Raw genomic sequence first — 22,059 nt, 5'->3', positions numbered from 1 at the left:
AACGCAGAATTGGCTGGAATTGAGATCGGACGCCATGTCGCGTTTGGAGAGCCCCTGATGTGCCTGAACAGTGGAAACTCCCCAATTCTACCTGAAACGCTAGTCCTAACACACCCCTAACCCTAATCCCAACGGTAACCCTAACCACACCCCTAACCCTGACACACCCCTAATTCTAATCCCAACCCTAATCCCAACCGTAAATATAATCCAAACCCTAACCCTAACTTTAGCCCCAACCCTAACCCTAACTTTAGCCCCAACCCTAACCCTAACTTTAGCTCCAACCCTAACCCCAACCCTAACCCTAGCCCCAACCCTAACCCTTACCCTAGCCCTAACCCTAGCCCCAACCCTAGCCCCAACCCTAGCCCCAACCCTAGCCCCAACCCTAACCCTAGCCCTAGCCCTAACCCTAGTCCTAACCCTAACCCTAACCCTAGCCCTAACCCTAGCCCCAACCCTAACCCTAACCCTAGCCCTAACCCTAGCCCCAACCCTAACCCTAGCCCTAACCCTAACCCTAGCCCTGATGGGAAAATGGAAATAAATACATTTTTTTAATTTTATTATTTTTCCCTAACTAAGGGGGTGATGAAGGGGGGTTTGATTTACTTTTATAGCGTTTTTTATATCGGATTTTTATGATTGGCAGCCGTCACACATTAAAATACGCTTTTTTTATAGCAAAAAAGTTTTTGCGTCTCCACTTTTTGAGACCTATAATTTTTCTATATTTTGGTCCACAGAGTCATGTGAGGTCTTGTTTTTTGCGGGACGAGTTGTCGTTTTTATTGGTAACATTTTTGGACACGTGACAGTTTTTGATCACTTTTTATTCCGATTTTTGTGAGGCAGAATGACCAAAAACCAGCTATTCATGAATTTCTTTTGGGGGAGGCGTTTATACCGTTCCGCGTTTGGTAAAGTGGATGAAGCAGTTTTATTCGTCGGGTCAGTACGATTACAGCGATACCTCATTTATATAATTTTTTTATGTTTTGGCGCTTTTATACGATAAAAGCGCCAAAACGGTGTGAATTACTTGTACGATGGACTCCTCGCCAGAGACGGACTACACCTCAACAAACCTGGGAAACACACATTCGCCAGAAGACTCGCTACACTCATCAGGAGGGCGTTAAACTAGAAGAAGAGGGGACGGGAAGAAAAACATTAGACTTGAACAAAGAAGACCCAGGAAAACATACTCAGAAGGGAGGTAAGAACATTTCTAAAACAATCCACAGCGAGTAGATTGGAACAAAACAAAATCCTCTAAACTGCATGCTCGCAAACGCCAGAAGCCTGACAAACAAGATGGAAGAACTAGAAGCAGAAATATCTACAGGTAACTTTGACATAGTGGGAATAACCGAGACATGGTTAGATGAAAGCTATGACTGGGCAGTTAACTTACAGGGTTACAGTCTGTTTAGAAAGGATCGTAAAAATCGGAGAGGAGGAGGGGTTTGTCTCTATGTAAAGTCTTGTCTAAAGTCCACTTTAAGGGAGGATATTAGCGAAGGAAATGAGGATGTCGAGTCCATATGGGTCGAAATTCATGGAGGGAAAAATGATAACAAAATTCTCATTGGGGTCTGTTACAAACCCCCAAATATAACAGAAACCATGGAAAGTCTACTTCTAAAGCAGATAGATGAAGCTGCAACCCATAATGAGGTCCTGGTTATGGGGGACTTTAACTACCCGGATATTAACTGGGAAACAGAAACCTGTGAAACCCATAAAGGCAACAGGTTTCTGCTAATAACGAAGAAAAATTATCTTTCACAATTGGTGCAGAATCCAACCAGAGGAGCAGCACTTTTAGACCTAATACTATCTAATAGACCTGACAGAATAACAAATCTGCAGGTGGTTGGGCATCTAGGAAATAGCGACCACAATATTGTACAGTTTCACCTCTCTTTCACTAGGGGGACTTGTCAGGGAGTCACAAAAACACTGAACTTTAGGAAGGCAAAGTTTGACCAGCTTAGAGATGCCCTTAATCTGGTAGACTGGGACAATATCCTCAGAAATAAGAATACAGATAATAAATGGGAAATGTTTAAGAACATCCTAAATAGGCAGTGTAAGCGGTTTATACCTTGTGGGAATAAAAGGACTAGAAATAGGAAAAACCCAATGTGGCTAAACAAAGAAGTAAGACAGGCAATTAACAGTAAAAAGAAAGCATTTGCACTACTAAAGCAGGATGGCACCATTGAAGCTCTAAAAAACTATAGGGAGAAAAATACTTTATCTAAAAAACTAATTAAAGCTGCCAAAAAGGAGACCGAGAAGCACATTGCTAAGGAGAGTAAAACTAATCCCAAACTGTTCTTCAACTATATCAATAGTAAAAGAATAAAAACTGAAAATGTAGGCCCCTTAAAAAATAGTGAGGAAAGAATGGTTGTAGATGACGAGGAAAAAGCTAACATATTAAACACCTTCTTCTCCTCGGTATTCACGGTGGAAAATGAAATGCTAGGTGAAATCCCAAGAAACAATGAAAACCCTATATTAAGGGTCACCAATCTAACCCAAGAAGAGGTGCGAAACCGGCTAAATAAGATTAAAATAGATAAATCTCCGGGTCCGGATGGCACGAGTACTAAGAGAACTAAGTAATGTAATAGATAAACCATTATTTCTTATTTTTAGGGACTCTATAGCGACAGGGTCTGTTCCGCTGGACTGGCGCATAGCAAATGTGGTGCCAATATTCAAAAAGGGCTCTAAAAGTGAACCTGGAAATTATAGGCCAGTAAGTCTAACCTCTATTGTTGGTAAAATATTTGAAGGGTTTCTGAGGGATGTTATTCTGGATTATCTCAATGAGAATAACTGTTTAACTCCATATCAGCATGGGTTTATGAGAAATCGCTCCTGTCAAACCAATCTAATCAGTTTTTATGAAGAGGTAAGCTATAGGCTGGACCACGGTGAGTTATTGGACGTGGTATATCTCGATTTTTCCAAAGCGTTTGATACTGTGCCGCACAAGAGGTTGGTACACAAAATGAGAATGCTTGGTCTGGGGGAAAATGTGTGTAAATGGGTTAGTAACTGGCTAAGTGATAGAAAGCAGAGGGTGGTTATAAATGGTATAGTCTCTAACTGGGTCGCTGTGACCAGTGGGGTACCGCAGGGGTCAGTATTGGGACCTGTTCTCTTCAACATATTCATTAATGATCTGGTAGAAGGTTTACACAGTAAAATATCGATATTTGCAGATGATACAAAACTATGTAAAGCAGTTAATACAAGAGAAGATAGTATTCTGCTACAGATGGATCTGGATAAGTTGGAAACTTGGGCTGAAAGGTGGCAGATGAGGTTTAACAATGATAAATGTAAGGTTATACCCATGGGAAGAAGGAATCAATATCACCATTACACACTGAATGGGAAACCACTGGGTAAATCTGACAGGGAGAAGGACTTGGGGATCCTAGTTAATGATAAACTTACCTGGAGCAGCCAGTGCCAGGCAGCAGCTGCCAAGGCAAACAGGATCATGGGGTGCATTAAAATAGGTCTGGATACACATGATGAGAGCATTATAGTGCCTCTGTACAAATCCCTAGTTAGACCGCACATGGAGTACTGTGTCCAGTTTTGGGCACCGGTGCTCAGGAAGGATATAATGGAACTAGAGAGAGTACAAAGGAGGGCAACAAAATTAATAAAAGGGATGGGAGAACTACAATACCCAGATAGATTAGCGAAATTAGGATTATTTAGTCTAGAAAAAAGACGACTAAGGGGCGATCTAATAACCATGTATAAGTATATAAGGGGACAATACAAATATCTCGCTGAGGATCTGTTTATACCAAGGAAGGTGACGGGCACAAGGGGGCATTCTTTGCGTCTGGAGGAGAGAAGGTTTTTCCACCAACATAGAAGAGGATTCTTTACTGTTAGGGCAGTGAGAATCTGGAATTGCTTGCCTGAGGAGGTGGTGATGGCGAACTCAGTCGAGGGGTTCAAGAGAGGCCTGGATGTCTTCCTGGAGCAGAACAATATTGTATCATACAATTATTAGGTTCTGTAGAAGGACGTAGATCTGGGGATTTATTATGATGGAATATAGGCTGAACTGGATGGACAAATGTCTTTTTTCGGCCTTACTAACTATGTTACTATGTTATGTATGTATGTTATAGAAAAAATAATTATTTTGGCATCGCTTTATTCTCAGGACTATAACTTTTTTATTTTTTTGCTTATTATGCTTTGTGGCGGCTCCTTTTTTGCGGGACAAGATGACAATTTCAGCGGTATCATGGTTATTTATATCCGTCTTTTTGATCGCGTTTTATTCCACTTTTTGTTCGGCGGTATGATAATAAAGCGTTGTTTTTTGGCTCGTTTTTTTTTTCTTCTTACGGTGTTCACTGAAGGGGTTAACTAGTGGGCCAGTTTTATAGGTCGGGTTGTTGTGGACGCGGCGATACTAAATATGTGTACATTTATTGTTTTTTTTTTTTTAGATAAAGAAATGTATTTATGGGAATAATATATTTTTTTTTATTTATTTATTTAGTAATTTTTTTTTTTTTTTTTTACACATGTGGAATTTTTTTTTTTTAACTTTTTTACTTTGTCCCGGGGGGGACATCACAGATCGCCGATCTTACAGTTTGCACAGCACTCTGTAAGATAGGCGATCTCACTGACATCGCTGCAGGCTTACCAGCACCTGCAGTCGACCCGGAAGTACTCCCTGCAGGACCCGGATGCAGCCCTGCGGAAATTTTGGATCCGGGGACTGCAGGGAGAAGACGCTCGGTACACGGTGAGTACATCACCATGTACCGATCGTCTCAGGGAAGCACGCAGGGAGCCCCCTCCCTGCGCGATGCTTCCCTGTACCGCCGGCACATCGCGATCATCTTTGATCGTGGTGTGCCGGGGGTTAATGTGCTGGGAGCGGTCCGTGACCGCTCCTGGCACATAGTGCCGGATGTCAGCTGCGATAGTCAGCTGACACCCGGCCGCGATCGGCCGCGCTCCCCCCGTGAGCGCGGCCGATTGCATATGACGTACTATCCCGTCACTTATGAATTAAGTCCCAGGTCACCTGGACGGGATAGTACATCATATGGGATTAAGGGGTTAACAGTATTTTTATCTTGTACTGAAAAACCGGGGTGACAGGTTCCCTTTAAGGGATTGCGTCTAGCCATTAGAACTCTGTCACCTCCAGAGAGGAATTGGTTGAGTGCCACTGCTGACTGCTTGACCACTGTTTGCTACTTGCCCCGTTAGTGGGCTTCGATCCCCTGTGAGGTTAACAGGGATCGTGTCTAGCATCATATATTCTTTGTTACTGTGTGTGAGTGACACAGCTCTATTGCAGAGCATCTGCTTCGTTACTGTGTGCGAGTGACACAGCTCTATTACAGAGCATCTGCTTTGTTACTGTGTGCGAGTGACACAGCTCTATTGCAGAGCATCTGCTTTGTTACTGTGTGTGAGTGACGTAGCTCTATAGCAGAGCATCTGTTTCTGTATGCGAATGACACAACTTTGTGTGCTGTTCACTGAGTGATGTGTAACTCAGTGCGAGCTAGCAATCGCTCTCTACGTGTTTCGCCATTGTTCACATTAGCTGCAGTTTTACATCTCTGCACGGTGGACTCTGGGTTTCGATTGCACTTCTTTATTAAATTTATTTAGTGCAATCTGCCAACCCTAATAGTTTGTATTTTAAATTCAGGTGACAGATACGCTTTAAATGTTTGACCTTTTTTAGTCATTATGATAACTTATTTGAAGACTACAGTCCTAACAATTGTTTTTTTAACTGTATTTTATAAAACAGATGGATACATGCATCATATATTTTGTTGCAAAAGATATGTTTCTATAACCTTAAATGCAATCTGCTTTATAGTTGGATGATTCAAGGTTACTTTGCCTGCAGACTCAAAATTTTGCTTTCAGTTGCAGTGGTGAACCAGAGTCAATGCTTTACGTGCTGTTCTACTTTAAGTTTATTTTTTGTTTTGCGCATCTCAGGGCAGTTTTTTTTTCAGCTTAACACATCAATAATATCCTTATGACCTTAAAGTGAGATGAAAATTGCTTTTTCTCTTCATCCTATGTTTACACTAAATCTCCCTTGACTTTTATTAGATCCCTAAAACAACTTTTCAACTTAGAGAAATCTGTTTTAACTTGGTTTAGCCCTTAGGAAAAATACTTTGCCCTTGAAATCTCTTCTTAATTGTATTGCAAAGGACCAATAAAACAGATTTATCCTATCAGAAAAAATATAATTTAATGTTCTCAATTTTAACAAAATGTAAAAAGTAGTAGGCGTTCTATGTGAGTGAAGAGTGTTTGGATCTTGTAGATGAATGAATGAACAAATGAATGAATGTATAGCACTGTATCGATACATAAGCTCTGACTTTTATGCAAAGACGTGCACTGAAATAGTGCTAGATTTGATAAGATGTATGAGAGTAGAATTAAATTCTACTTGAATTTTACAAGAATCCCTATTCTCCAGTATGTGGATTTTTCTGTAATTGCTCCCAGCAATTTTACCAAAATGGAGGTTGGCTGTACTTTAGGGTTGGGCAAAAGGTTAAAAAACAAAACAAAAATAATATCTCATTGCACATTTCCCAGGCCACCTCCACTGCTTACTTCTCCAGTATGGACCTCAGCACCACTTGTTACCACCATGGCTTACTAAAACCCGGTCTTCTTCACACAGGCCAGAAATGACTGTGCATCGTAAGTTCATTGCAACATTGTGTTCCATGACCTTGCTACGTGCACTTACGATGTCCGGAGTCAGGACACACTCACTCACATGTCATAATAACTTGTGGGTGCGGCTAGGCCCGGGACGTCCCTGTGCATGTACATGGATGTCCTGGGTCTAGTCACAGCCAGAAGTCCAGGCCTAGCGTGAAGATGCCCACGGTTTCAGCATGCGGTGATGGTAAGAATAGACATCAAAGTCCTACAGGCGACAGTGACAAGCAAAGGTGAGCCCTGAAGTTAGCATTAGTTCTTGGGGTTTTCTGAACATTTTGTGTTTGTTAAGCTCTGGGGTCTCAGCAGACGTGAAGGTATAATAAGGGAGAATAGTTTTTTAGAGAATAAATTTTGATGAAAATATATGTTTCCATGAAAATCAGCGTCATTTGGCGAATTAGAATGTCTTCAGATCTGCTCATATCTAAATAATTTGATTGCAGGAAATGTTGAATGGTTTAATTTATATTTTAATATATGAACTATTCTTTAATGATATTCTGCCATTGCTCACTTAAAGGTGTATCCTATTCCTATTCATTACTGAAATGGGAATAACTATCTATATTCCCCAACCAGAGATAGAGTTCTTAACTCTATTGATCAATGGTCTTCTAACCGTTATTCACATCTATGCCATGAAATTTAAATGTGCATGAAGGTCATTCAGTGGTTATCACCTTTTCAAAAGAGTTTGCATATTTTCTCCTTGTTTGCCCCAGGAATTCAGATTTCCTCCTATACTTCAAGGACATACTGATTGGAAATTTAGGTTTTGAGCCCAAATGGGGACAGTGAATAATGATAATGTCTGTAAAGTGCTGTGGAATATGTTGGCTTTAGATAAAACATAGAAATAAACTGCATTATAAAGAGAAAATATGTAATACACTTAATAAATTCAAATTTTTGATTACAGGTTATTAACATCATATGCCTGGAGAACGCCTTTAATTTTTTTTTACTTTTTTTAAAAATATTTTCACTTGGTAGTGAAAGTCAGAATTATTCTAATTTTAATGTTATGGATGAGGAAAGATTAATTTATTATATACATAGTAACATAGTTGGTAAGGCCGAAAAAAGACATTTGTCCATCCAGTTCAGCCTATATTCCATCATAATAAATCCCCAGATCCACGCCCTTCTACAGAACCTAATAATTGTATGATACAATATTGTTCTGCTCCAGGAAGACATCCAGGCCTCTCTTGAACCCCTCGACTGAGTTCGCCATCACCACCTCCTCAGGCAAGCAATTCCAGATTCTCACTGCCCTAACAGTAAAGAATCCTCTTCTATGTTGGTGGAAAAACCTTCTCTCCTCCAGACGCAAAGAATGTCCCCTTGTGCCCATCACCTTCCTTGGTATAAACAGATCCTCAGCGAGATATTTGTATTGTCCCCTTATATACTTATACATGGTTATTAGATCGCCCCTCAGTCATCTTTTTTCTAGACTAAATAATCCTAATTTTGCTAATCTATCTGGGTATTGTAGTTCTCCCATCTGACTATATGTGGCATTTTCTGACTATATGTGGCTAGTAAATATCGCCATCACAAGCGAAGCGATATACCACAGAATGCTGAGAATAGCATATAGATTAATAAGTATATTTAGGCCCATTCACTTGTTGTTCATTGTTCAGATCGTGTTTGAGACTAGTGGTAAGAGAAATTTACTAAAGCTGATAAATGGCGAAAGATGTGGGTGAGGTGATAAACAAGTGCATGCAAGAAATGGCTGCTTTTTTAGGCATCTATGGGGCTTCATACATAAGGTAGAGCTGTTTGATATGAAGGCACATTAGAACTGCTTTCTAATGAATTCCGAGGTATAGGTAAGGTCACTAATATGGGGATTAGGGATAATTGACAAACCTATTGTCAGGTTTGGCAATTTTTTCCCCAAAATTAAATTTATTGTGAATACATTTTTCTCAAATTGCAGATGACCATATTTTCGATCTGAGTGCGATCCAACAAAACATCAAATCACACTCGGACCAATGTTGGTCCATAAGGCCATACACATGTCCATTTTTTTACATCCGACATTTGGATCACACTTGGCCATGCAAGTAAATGAGTCAGATGACAGCTGAATGCAATTCAATTTGCTTGGACTAACAGAATAGAGAAGTTGGAAAATTGTTTTTCTCCATCTTCTCATCCATGCAGCGGTATGTAATAGACACCACCTTCTAGAATGTGTAAAATAGTGAAAACTGTTTGAGCGATTTGTTAAAATCAGATTATTCAAATTTAGTTGGACCTGCAAATTTCGGGAAATGGAACTCAAATTCGATTTGCATCAAATCGATTTGATCATCTCTAATGGCTTCTTCAACTTCAATATAAAGTTGTACATGGCTCCTTAAACATATTCTTGAGCATAGATGCCTGTTTATAGAGGTTTTTTTTTTAAATCAAAGACAATGTGAACAATTAAAACATTTTTTATATGTCATATATTTCTGAGATTAGACTTTTAAATGTACTCATTCATAGTGGCTCATCTGCATTTCTATAATTATCATCTCTTTAGTATTCTTCTAAATGCACATTAGAACGGCTTCGAGCCGAGCAGTGTTAACAACAAAACAAAAGAGATAGTTTTAAATATTTCAATTTAAAAAAAATCGTGGCTGATTGTAGGCTAAGATTGGTTATATCATTCTGTATTCTCCCCTTTTCAGAAAATGCAATAATAAAATTTGAAACTGTAAAAGATTTATTAGAATTATTAATACATTTCTAGCAACGTTTTTCCAACTAATTTTTTTCTCGGCTGGAATTGACACAGTTTAATTGGCTTAAAAATCACTGGTATATTTTACACTATTCTAATAAAGTATCTAAATGTCCTTAACTGTAATGTGGTCTAGTTATTGGAGAACAAAACTTTTAATTAGACTTTTTCAAAGTGCAATGACGAATGAGTTTTTAAGGAGCAACCACAAAATATATTGGTTTTAAAAGTTTTATATGCACAAATTCTATCAACGATTGATCAGATGGTAGTCATGTCTGAAATTCTGTCTGCATAGGTCATTATTGTGTATTATATTGGAGTACTAAATTATGATTCATATTATTGCCGAGAATGACATTTACAGCTGTGGCCATGAAATATGTCATCATTTTTGTTCTCCTTAATGAGCGGCTGTCTCTAGTTTTTATATTTTACATTTCAGTATTACTTGAAACTATACTAATAAAATGAGCTTGCAGTCTTTCACACGAAGCAGAAGTCAGAGCCTGGCTTTCAATCTTATAAAATGCTAATATAGAAATGTTGTTTTTCAGATGTTTTCCAAATTACTGTGAGCATGGAGGAATGTGCTCACAAACCTGGAGTGATTTCTACTGTAATTGCTCTGACACAGGATACATGGGAGCAACTTGTCATTATCGTGAGTTTTTCAGCTATAAAAATATGTACCAAAATAATACTGTGATTCAACCAAAGGATTCTCATGTTCAATGCACTTGTTTTCTGCAGCTGCTTAAGATCAAAAGTTATTTTCCTGCAGCTTTATGGGCAAAATGTTCAACCGTCCTGGCCTTGTTGCATTTTTTGGGCCAAAATTAAGGCAACAAAGTTTGAAATTTAATTATCATTGTAGCAAAAAAAGCAACGAGGCAGCAATGTTTTAAAGCAGTGTAAAAGAAAGTTTTCCAATTATTTCTTAAACTGATCTTAGGTTCAGTTATATTTCTTTCCTATCTATATCAAATCTACAATCAAAATTCTGAATATTTTTTTGGTAATAATGTGGTATGAAATGTTTCTAAAGCCTCTTAATATGGTTGTATGAGTTCAGAAAAAAAGGATCTGTTTCTTATTTTTAGAAATGACACAATGTACTGTACGCTTTTGTGAACTGAACTTGTCTTATTTGTCAGGTGTGGTGACTAAAATATCATCATTATAAGCAACACATCTCTTTACACGGGTAATGTGCTGCCGATAACAACGATTTTCAATCCTGCTTAAAAATCATCGCACCTGATGGTCCTATCCTGGCCTGACACATCAGGTGTTTGCTGGCCTATTGAGACTGGCATATAGTTGGCAATTAGTGTACCTACAAATGTTCTTACCTGGTTACTGGCCTGTCCAAATAGTCTTCAAAGAGAACCTGACATATATGTCAATTCATGGGCAGTATGTATCAGGCACTGGCTGTACAAAATCAGCCAAGTATTCTGTGTGCATGTAGGCATAGGCAGAGACCTGTCGAGACAGTGGGAGGAGAGAAGCTGCCAAAGACCCGCCTGTCCGAGTAGTCTGCAGCACAGCTCAGTCTCCAGTAGAGATTAAACAATTTTTTCTACTTCATCTGGGAGCAGTGTAATGTGGGCAAAGAGACCCTGAATCCAACAACATATCACTTAGCTTACTGGGTGCAGCTGTTCTGACACAATCCAAGCTTTTATATTAAGAGTGAAGCAGAGCTAATCATTTAAGGACTTATGAAAGGAGTTCTCACTTCAGCATTCTATATTTTATCAGTATTTACAAGTAAGACACGCTTATATAATGCAGACTCATATACACCCTATTATTATACATCATGATACTGTTATTAATAGGCTCGGTTTACAGGCATCTACAAGGGGACTAATTTCATTCGTGTACGGGGAGCTCCTCTCGAGGGTGCTGTTAGGTCACCCGATGATGGCATTAGCGAAACGGAAACAACAAGTGGGGGGATTTCAGGAGATCAATGGGAGTCAATAATGCAAATGATAGCTAAGTTGTCCCTCAGTGAGCCTAACCATCTGTCTTAACTATATATCCTTTATAGGGTTTTTAAGACTCCTAAGTGGCTGTTTGATTTGGGTCTTAGGCCAAATTCAAAATGTCCCAAATGTACGCTCGATAATGCAGATATCCTACATATGTTCTGGACGTGTCCCTGTATACAAATATTCTGGATTATGGTTCTCAACTTAATATATATGGCCACAGAGCAGGATATTCCCAGAGATCCTATTGTCTGTGTGTTTGGATATGTTGAGGAGGCGGGAGGAGATGATTATTCACAAATAGCTGTTGCCAGAATGCTTTTTACTGCTAGAAAATTAATAGTATATCACTGGGTCTCAGATAAAGTTCCCACAAGGAAAGAATATGTAAATAAGCTAAACCTCATACTTTGCAGAGAGAAGGCCATTTATCTTAAATGGGGTAGACCGGCAGTGTTTGAGAACATTTGGGCAGGATGGTTGAATGTTTTTGGATTACCGTCTGTAAATTTATTCTCGTGATACCACGTTTATATCACCCTGAAAGTGATTTAGTTGTACTCCATGACTGGTGCCTTGGGATATGTGCCTTATCTACTGTATGTCTGTATTATTCTTGTGATATATTTTATCATTGGACGAGGGTTGGGTAGGGGGGGCGCTGTTGGGAATGGGGAAAAGATTGTGGGGTATTTTCGAGAAAATTCTGTTATGTTCTGAAAACTTTAATAAAAAATATCTGATTTAAAAAAAATAGTGAAGCAGAGCTGGGAAAGCTGCCACTGCCCACGCCAAGTTCTATATAACAATGTCTATAGACAGTGAGCTGTTTATCACAGGGGAAGGGGGCATTTTAGTCCAGCAATGTTAATCTCATAGTGACAAATCCTTCACAGTTAAATGCTTGCATTACGTTCAATTTCTAATGAAGGTGTCACTCCTGGAATATTTTTGACCATAAGAGTATTTACATAATTTTTTCTGGCTAACACGGTACCACAATATAATTTTTTATTGTCCATCTTCCTATGCTTAAAACTTTACTTTCTGTGGACACAGAACATTCGCATTAACATATTCTGTAGGGAATCAGGTTGGTTTGTCTAACCAGGCCATTTATTGAACATCTTGCATGTAGCCATTCAGTAGTCATTTAATGACCACGATTGTGCCATTTAAGCCCAACAATAATCAACTAAATAATCATTACTATGTTCAGTGTTTTGCAAAAGTATTTAAGCTCTGGTATTTTTCATGTTTTGCTACCTCACAACCTGGAATTTCACAGGTTTTATTGAGGGCTTGCATCAGTTTATGTAAAGAACATGCCTACAACTGTAAACATTTAGATGAGTGGTCTCCTGGATGTTCGGGCTTGTGGATTCGGCCAAACAGTTAAAAAAAAAATTCGAGATTGGGTAATAGTACAGCACCTGGACCTGAACCCAGATCCCATTCACTTCAGTGGGGGCCAGAATATCCACTATTTGCCACTATGTCATGTGATGGGCAGCACAGCAAACATTGCTTCTGATCAATGATAAAATCATTACCGCTTGTCAGACAGCCGCAGTTCACACTCTGTCAAATGACAGCATAAGCCTGCAGCTGTGATTGGAGGTAAACAGTTTACCTCCGGTCACTGGCATCAGCTGATGGGACTACTGCTCAAATCAGCCTACGCCTGCTGCCACTAATATCAGCGACAGCAGGTGGTGGATAATGGGAGTATTCATCAGCCAGCGCCTGCTCTCTAAATAAATATATATTTTTTTAAATGGTGTGGGTTCCTCTGTATTTTTGATAACCAGCCAGACAAAGCTCACAGCTAGGGGCAGCAACCCTGAGATGTCAGTGTTAGCAAGGCTGGGTATCAAAAATAGAGGGGTCCCTACTGCGATTTTTTAAATTATTTAAATAAATAACAAATAATGGTGTCCCTTCATTTTTGACAACCAACCAAGCTAAAGCAGACAGCTTCGGGCTGATATTCTCATGCTGGTAAGAGGCCATGGATATTGCCACCCTCCAGCCTAAAATTAGCAACCTGCAGCCACCCAGAAAAGGTACATCTATTAGATGCACCAATTCTGCTGCCTTACCAGGCTCTTCCCACTTGTCTTGTAGCAGTGGCAACTGGGGTTCATATTTGTGGGGTTGATGTCACCTTTTTATTGTCCGGTGACATCAAGGACATCTTAGAAATGGAAAGGCATCTATAAGACACCTATCCATTACTAATCCTATAGTTGTAAGTTGTACGGTAAATAAACACACAGCAAGAATAAAGTTTTTTATTTGAAACAAAACAAAATACAGTTTTACTTTTAAAAATAACAAACACAGTTATACTTACCTAATGCCCATTCCATTGAATCCCTTGTCTCCTGTAATAAAACAAAAATAAAAAGCAAACATATCACTCACCTGTCCGTCGTTCTGTCCCATGTTGTAATCCATGTCTGGGAATAGTTTTCAACCTAGATGGTCCCAAGATGCGACCATCCGGGCTGAGAACCAATGATGGATGAGCTGCTGTGAGTGCAACACCAGTGATTAGCGGTGATCTCATTAAGGTTACTGCAAGTCATAGAAGCTGTGTTGCCAGCCTGGCAAATAAACTGCAGTGACATGCAGAGATCCCTGCTAGCACAGAAAGTTTCTCGGTGCAGCGCTGAACTCTGAGAGTTCACCGCAGTTCACTGAGAAATTTCTCAGCGCTGTATCGTGAGACTTCACATAAATAAATAATTTTTAACAAAATGACTTGGGTTCCCCTGTTTCTTTGATAACCAGACAGGCAAACCTCACAGCTGGGGGCTGCAACCCTCAAATGTTAGTGTTAGCAAGGCTGGTTATCAAGAATATAGGGGTCCCCATGCCTTTTTTTATTATTTAAATAAATAATTAAAACAATGTTGTGGGTTCCCTCAACTTTTGAAAACCAGCCAAGCTAAATCAGACAGCTGAGGGCTGGTATTCACAGGCTGGTTAGAGGCCATGGATATTGCCCCAGCTGCTCCGAGCCTAAAAATAGCAGTTCGCAGGCACCCAGAAAAGGCATATCAGATGCATCAATTCTGGTGCTTTACCTGGCTCTTCCCACTTGCCATGTAGCCGTGGCAAGTGGGGTTCATAAAGTATAAGTGGTATTAGTATTAAGTCTTTTATTTGAAATAAAACAAAACACACTTTTACTTTTTTATTTAAAAATAAAAACAGTTATACTCACATAATTTCCATTTAATAGAATCCCTCGCCTCTGGTAAGAAAACAAAAATAAAAAATGACAATATCTCTCACTTGTCCAATGTTGTTTCCGACGCCGTAATTCATGTCTGGGGATAAACAGTTTTCAACCTGGACGGTGCCAAGATGCAACTGTCCAGGCTGAGAAATACTGGGCAATGAGCTGCTGTGCATGCAGCATCAGCGAGCAGCGGTGTTAATAGCGACGGCAGGTGCAGGCTGATGGGAGCAGTATTCCCATTAGCCAGCACCAGTGTCTGGAGGTAAACTTTTTACCTCCAATCACAGCTGCGGGCTTATGCTGTCATTTGACAGCATGGGAAACGCAGCTGTCTGACCGGTGGTAAAGATTTTACCACTGATCATAACCAATTTTGGTGCATTACCCAGCTCTTCCTATTGCCCTGGTGTAAAGGCAAGTGAGGTAATGCTTGTGGCATTGATGTCAGCTGTTTTATGGCCACTGACTTCAAACCCACAGGTTAGTAATGGAGAGGCATCTATAAGTTGCTAACCCTATAGTTAGGTTGTAAAAAAAGACACATCAACAATTAAAGTTCTTTAATTCAAAGAAAGACACAGCCTTCTTGATTTGAAATAAAAATAAAAAGCACTGTTAAAGCACTGTTGAAGCCCTTGTCTGTTGTAAAGAAAATAAAATAATAAACAACCATGTACTCACCTGTTGCCAAATTACTACTTTCCTGATGGTAATGTCCCCTTCCCCTGTAAATAAAGAAAAATAATTAACAACTACATCCGTCACCTGTCTGTTGTGAAGATAAGATAACCCATACTGTCCCACTATGATCCAAATGAATTGTAAATTGGTCACATCAGTGATGCGACTGCTATCCCTGCCAGCTGGAGCACACTGACAGGAGCGTAAATGCTACTGCAACATGTAAGGACTGAGCTGCCATAAGAATGTTCACCATACTTCAAATCCCTGTGACCTCACTTATGGCATGAACTTAATGATAGATGACAGCTTGCCAAACAACAGATGTTCGGGCCCCCCATTCATCTGGATGTGGTCCTGGTTTGTGAACAGGTACTATTCTGGTATCCAAAGAAAACTTTTTTTAGATGTTTGGCCTAACGTGCTGGACGGATTCGCCCATCAGTAGTGTTTTTGCATCAGACATTAATCGGAAGACAAAAATATTTAAACACAGGTTGCAATGTAACAAAATAAATCAAAAGCCAAGGAGGTGAATACTTTTGAGAGCCAATGTATGGAAACCAGTCGAAACCAATAGTTTTTTTAATATCACACATCCCAGACTTGTCATGCTTTCTAAAAGTCAATTTTTGTGCCAGGATTTCCACATCTTATTTTACTACTTAAGAGCCTGCATTCCCATACTTGAGATACCCACACATAGGACACATAACGATCAAGACTACCGCCTGAAATGTTGAGCTTCCTCTACCAGCAACAGTTGTGGCATTAATTTTGAAAACACCACCAGCTTGGCACCACAACATACTGACTCAGGAGTTACTTCTTCTAACAGTGCCCCTACCATGACAGCAACACAGTTTGTCATTTCAATAATGTCCTCCATCGCTTCTAGCCCCACATCATCTGAGTACAATAGCTGACTTTTCATCTTATCCAATCCATCAATTATAGGAAATTGTTGCTGTTGAATATCATCATTTGCTCAGAGTGGTGCCAGAAATAGCATCTTCCTGCTGTGTGATGAGTGATGTGTCAAATATATCAAAAACTTCCCTTTCCTCCCCACTAATTCACTTTCAGAGGAAATTAAGGCAACTTGTGACTTGCGTTAAGTAGTACTACTGCCCAGATGTGTGGTTTAAGTGGTGGTGACGCTACTGTTGATAGGAGCTTCCACATTCTTAGTTGCGGTGTTGTTGTTTTGTTTGTTATTAAAGGGAACCTGTCACCCCGTTTTTTCAATATGAGATAAAAATAGCGTTAAATAGGGGCCGAGCTGTGCTTTACATTAGTGTATTTTGTGAGCCTTTATTCCCCACCTATGCTGCCGAAATACCTTTGTAAAGTCGCCGTTTTGGGCTGTCACTCACGCTGGTCTGGTCATATGGGCGTGGTGACAGCGCTGTTTCTCCCCCAGATCTTGCTCATCTTTCCGTTGGTGGCGTAGTGGTTTGCGCATGCCCAACAGGTGAATCCACTGCGCAGCTGAAGGAAAAGAGCGCGATCTGCGCTATTCAGCCGTTTATCGGTGGGCGCGGCCATCTTTGTGAGGCCGCGCGTGCGCAGATGGTACTGCTCAGCTTCCCAGGGCTTCAGGAAAATGGCCGCCACGATCTCCATCTGCGCACGCGCGGCATCCCGCGGTCATTTTCCTGAATCCCCGGGAAGCCGAGCAGTACCATTTGCGCACGCGCGGCCTCACAAAGATGGCCGCGCCCACCGATAAACGGCTGAATAGCGCAGATCGCGCTCTTTTCCTTCAGCTGCGCAGTGGATTTGCCTGTTGGGCATGCGCAAACCACTACGCCACCAACGGATATCTGGGGGAGAAACAGCGCTGTCACCACGCCCATATGACCAGACCAGCGTGAGTGACAGCCCAAAACGGCGACTTTACAAAGGTATTTCGGCAGCATAGGTGGGGAATAAAGGCTCACAAAATACACTAATGTAAAGCACAGCTCGGCCCCTATTTAACGCTATTTTTATCTCATCTTGAAAAAACGGGGTGACAGGTTCCCTTTAACACTTTTTTCTTTTACCATACATTTTGTACACAAATATAATGCACATTTCCAATATAAAATTTAACCACAGTAATTCAACCCTTGATAGAAAGGACTGAACAAGAAATGCTAGTTGGTCTAGGTACATGGGATGCCCAAAAAGCCTAATGCAACAACAGCCTAGTGTTGCTGTGCATGTACAGATCTGAAGTTTTACTTCTTAAACAGGTCTGCAAACACAGAGGTGCACAGTTAAATGTGTAGTTTTCTATTTTGTTTCCTATTTAAAAGGGATGTAACAAAAATGAATGATACATGCTTGCAAGGCTAAATTTGGCAAAAGGCCTTGGTATTACATAGTAACATAGTAACATAGTTAGTAAGGCCGAAAAAAGACATTTGTCCATCCAGTTGAGCCTATATTCCATCATAATAAATACCCAGATCTACGTCCTTCTACAGAACCTAATAATTGTATGATACAATATTGTTCTGCTCCAGGAAGATATCCAGGCCTCTCTTGAACCCCTCGACTGAGTTCGCCATCACCACCTCCTCAGGCAAGCAATTCCAGATTCTCACTGCCCTAACAGTAAAGAATCCTCTTCTATGTTGGTGGAAAAACCTTCTCTCCTCCAGACGCAAAGAATGCCCCCTTGTGCCCGTCACCTTCCTTGGTATAAACAGATCCTCAGCGAGATATTTGTATTGTCCCCTTATATACTTATACATGGTTATTAGATCGCCCCTCAGTCGTCTTTTTTCTAGACTAAATAATCCTAATTTCGCTAATCTATCTGGGTATTGTAGTTCTCCCATCCCCTTTATTAATTTTGTTGCCCTCCTTTGTACTCTCTCTAGTTCCATTATATCCTTCCTGAGCACCGGTGCCCAAAACTGGACACAGTACTCCATGTGCGGTCTAACTAGGGATTTGTACAGAGGCAGTATAATGCTCTCATCATGTGTATCCAGACCTCTTTTAATGCACCCCATGATCCTGTTTGCCTTGGCAGCTGCTGCCTGGCACTGGCTGCTCCAGGTAAGTTTATCATTAACTAGGATCCCCAAGTCCTTCTCCCTGTCAGATTTACCCAGTGGTTTCCCGTTCAGTGTGTAATGGTGATATTGATTCCCTCTTCCCATGTGTATAACCTTACATTTATCATTGTTAAACCTCATCTGCCACCTTTCAGCCCAAGTTTCCAACTTATCCAGATCCATCTGTAGCAGAATACTATCTTCTCTTGTATTAACTGCTTTACATAGTTTTGTATCATCTGCAAATATCGATATTTTACTGTGTAAACCTTCTACCAGATCATTAATGAATATGTTGAAGAGAACAGGTCCCAATACTGACCCCTGCGGTACCCCACTGGTCACAGCGACCCAGTTAGAGACTATACCATTTATAACCACCCTCTGCTTTCTATCACTAAGCCAGTTACTAACCCATTTACACACATTTTCCCCCAGACCAAGCATTCTCATTTTGTGTACCAACCTCTTGTGCGGCACGGTATCAAACGCTTTGGAAAAATCGAGATATACCACGTCCAATGACTCACCGTGGTCCAGCCTATAGCTTACCTCTTCATAAAAACTGATTAGATTGGTTTGACAGGAGCGATTTCTCATAAACCCATGCTGATATGGAGTTAAACAGTTATTCTCATTGAGATAATCCAGAATAACATCCCTCAGAAACCCTTCAAATATTTTACCAACAATAGAGGTTAGACTTACTGGCCTATAATTTCCAGGTTCACTTTTAGAGCCCTTTTTGAATATTGGCACCACATTTGCTATGCGCCAGTCCTGCGGAACAGACCCTGTCGCTATAGAGTCACTAAAAATAAGAAATAATGGTTTATCTATTACATTACTTAGTTCTCTTAGTACTCGTGGGTGTATGCCATCCGGACCCGGAGATTTATCTATTTTAATCTTATTTAGCCGGTTTCGCACCTCTTCTTGGGTTAGATTGGTGAGTGGTGACCCTTAATATAGGGTTTTCATTGTTTCTTGGGATTTCACCTAGCATTTCATTTTTCACCGTGAATACCGTGGAGAAGAAGGTGTTTAATATGTTAGCTTTTTCCTCGTCATCTACAACCATTCTTTCCTCACTATTTTTTAAGGGGCCTACATTTTCAGTTTTTATTCTTTTACTATTGATATAGTTGAAGAACAGTTTGGGATTAGTTTTACTCTCCTTAGCAATGTGCTTCTCTGTTTCCTTTTTGGCAGCTTTAATTAGTTTTTTAGATAAAGTATTTTTCTCCCTATAGTTTTTTAGAGCTTCAATGGTGCCATCCTGCTTTAGTAGTGCAAATGCTTTCTTTTTACTGTTAATTGCCTGTCTTACTTCTTTGTTTAGCCACATTGGGTTTTTCCTATTTCTAGTCCTTTTATTCCCACAAGGTATAAACCGCTTACACTGCCTATTTAGGATGTTCTTAAACATTTCCCATTTATTATCTGTATTCTCATTTCTGAGGATATTGTCCCAGTCTACCAGATTAAGGGCATCTCTAAGCTGTTCAAACTTTGCCTTCCTAAAGTTCAATGTTTTTGTGACTCCCTGACAAGTCCCCCTAGTGAAAGACAGGTGAAACTGCACAATATTGTGGTCGCTATTTCCTAAATGCCCAACCACCTGCAGATTTGTTATTCTGTCAGGTCTATTAGATAGTATTAGGTCTAAAAGTGCTGCTCCTCTGGTTGGATTCTGCACCAATTGTGAAAGATAATTTTTCTTGGTTATTAGCAGAAACCTGTTGCCTTTATGGGTTTCACAGGTTTCTGTTTCCCAGTTAATATCCGGGTAGTTAAAGTCCCCCATAACCAGGGGGTGTTGTGTGTTGTATGGGTGTGAAATAGGACTATCAACACAGATATGCAAAAAAATTAAAATGTATTGTTCAAATGGAGAAATAGCCAAATTCATCATTCAGATCCATGCCAAACGCAACGTGCCCTTTATATTGGCTGTGAACAGACTCAAATCATCTTCATATAACTCTAATTGGTCTTCACAAGAACACACTTTTTTCCCTTGATACATGGAAGTCCAACAGATAATGACAGCTAGTGGTTCTATGGCAATGACAAACAAAATCTTCTATTATGTCTGATGCAAAAAAATTGATAAATGCAATTATTTAACATATACTACATTTTCTTCAGTATACAAAATAATGTGTGAAACAGCAATTTTTGGGATGTATTTGCCATAGTAAAAATAATTTGTGTGCATTATTTGATTTGTACCCTTTTATCAGCACCAACAATAACATTTTCTCCCATATATGACCTTGTCAATAAAATGTAAAGATAACAATGTAGAGGAAAATTTAAAAGTGTGTCATTAAGGCCCAATAAGGCTAGTTCGTTAAGAGGTTAAAAACATTCACCAGTGTTGGACATATAAATAAGCAATAATAAAAAGCCCTTTGTATTGGCCATGAACAGACTCAAATCATCTGCATATAACCCCAATTGGTTTTCACAAGAACACACTTTATTCCCTTGATATGTGGAAGTCCAACAGATCCTGGCAGCTAGTGGTTCTATGGCAATGAGAAATAAAATTGGGAACAATTTTCTGTCTGTTCCCTCTCACCAAGGTAATCAACGGAAAGATGAAACCATTAACCATTAACTCTAGTCTTCGGAGATTTAAACAAAATTGTAATTCATTATGAAGCTTGGTCAAAAGCCAAATGGTCGAAATGTCATTTCAAGATAATTCCACTCAACCGAATCACATCCCTTAAGCTATGCTTATTTTGTTCAGAGGGGACAACCACAAAACATTTTCTTCAGCATACAAATTAATTCGGGAAACATCATTTTTTGGGATGTATTTGTGAGTTGCCCGTTAGGTCCGTGGGGTACTCGGTACCGGGTCCGCTACTTATGGGGATGTGTCATGGCAGCGGCGACCCGGTCTGTGGCCCTGGGCGCCCATGTTAAAGGAACGGTCTTTAAAGGGATTTGTAGAAATAAGGAAAGTTTGTGACGCCACCTGTAGTATTCGGTCAGTGGTGACCGACGCTCTTAAAGGGGTCCTCTGGGGTGATGTTTCTGGGGTGATGTTGTGGCAGCCAGATGGTATAACTTCACACAGGTGAAGTAGGACCCCAGGGTCCCCGTGTGTAGATGGAGATGGTGTAATAAGAAACAGAGGACACAAGGTTGTAGTCTCTTTACCTCTTTACTGAAGCAATTCAGACAGCCACAGTCCAGGGCACCGGATCACAGGTGCTGGTTGTGGTCCGGCCGGCTTGGAAGCAAGTTGGGATTTCCCCCTTACCAGGTGGGGTTAGAAGCCTTCCCTTTAGCTCTGTGGTGTAGTTCCTTGCTGCCTATAGCTGTCCAACAAGGTCCTCAAGAGTTTTCTGTCCTTTGTGTAAGTGGGACACTAACCTGTATGACAGGTGGCTTGAGCCTTTTCACAGGGTCTCTATCATGACCCGGGCTCTATTCGCCACTGTGTCTTCAGGTTTCAGGGTGGACAAGTGACCTGTAGTTCAGTTGTTCTGGCGGTTTTTCAGAGCC

General features: G+C 40.2%; 1 protein-coding gene across 1 annotated transcript in view; it reads left to right on the top strand.

The window, feature by feature from the left end:
- The window catches only part of CNTNAP4 (contactin associated protein family member 4), an 820,352-nt gene that overhangs the window by 464,990 nt on the left and 333,303 nt on the right, over positions 1-22,059 (top strand). Inside the window, exon 11 of the mRNA XM_069762123.1 lies at positions 10,105-10,211. Coding sequence (XP_069618224.1) covers positions 10,105-10,211 — 107 coding nt within the window. The remainder of the gene's footprint in view (positions 1-10,104; positions 10,212-22,059) is intronic.

The sequence above is a fragment of the Ranitomeya imitator genome, chromosome 1, assembly GCF_032444005.1.
Source record: "Ranitomeya imitator isolate aRanImi1 chromosome 1, aRanImi1.pri, whole genome shotgun sequence".
Lineage (NCBI taxonomy): Eukaryota > Metazoa > Chordata > Amphibia > Anura > Dendrobatidae > Ranitomeya > Ranitomeya imitator.
The sequence above is the reverse complement of the archived record's forward strand: the minus strand, read 5'-3'. Positions and strand labels throughout refer to the sequence as shown.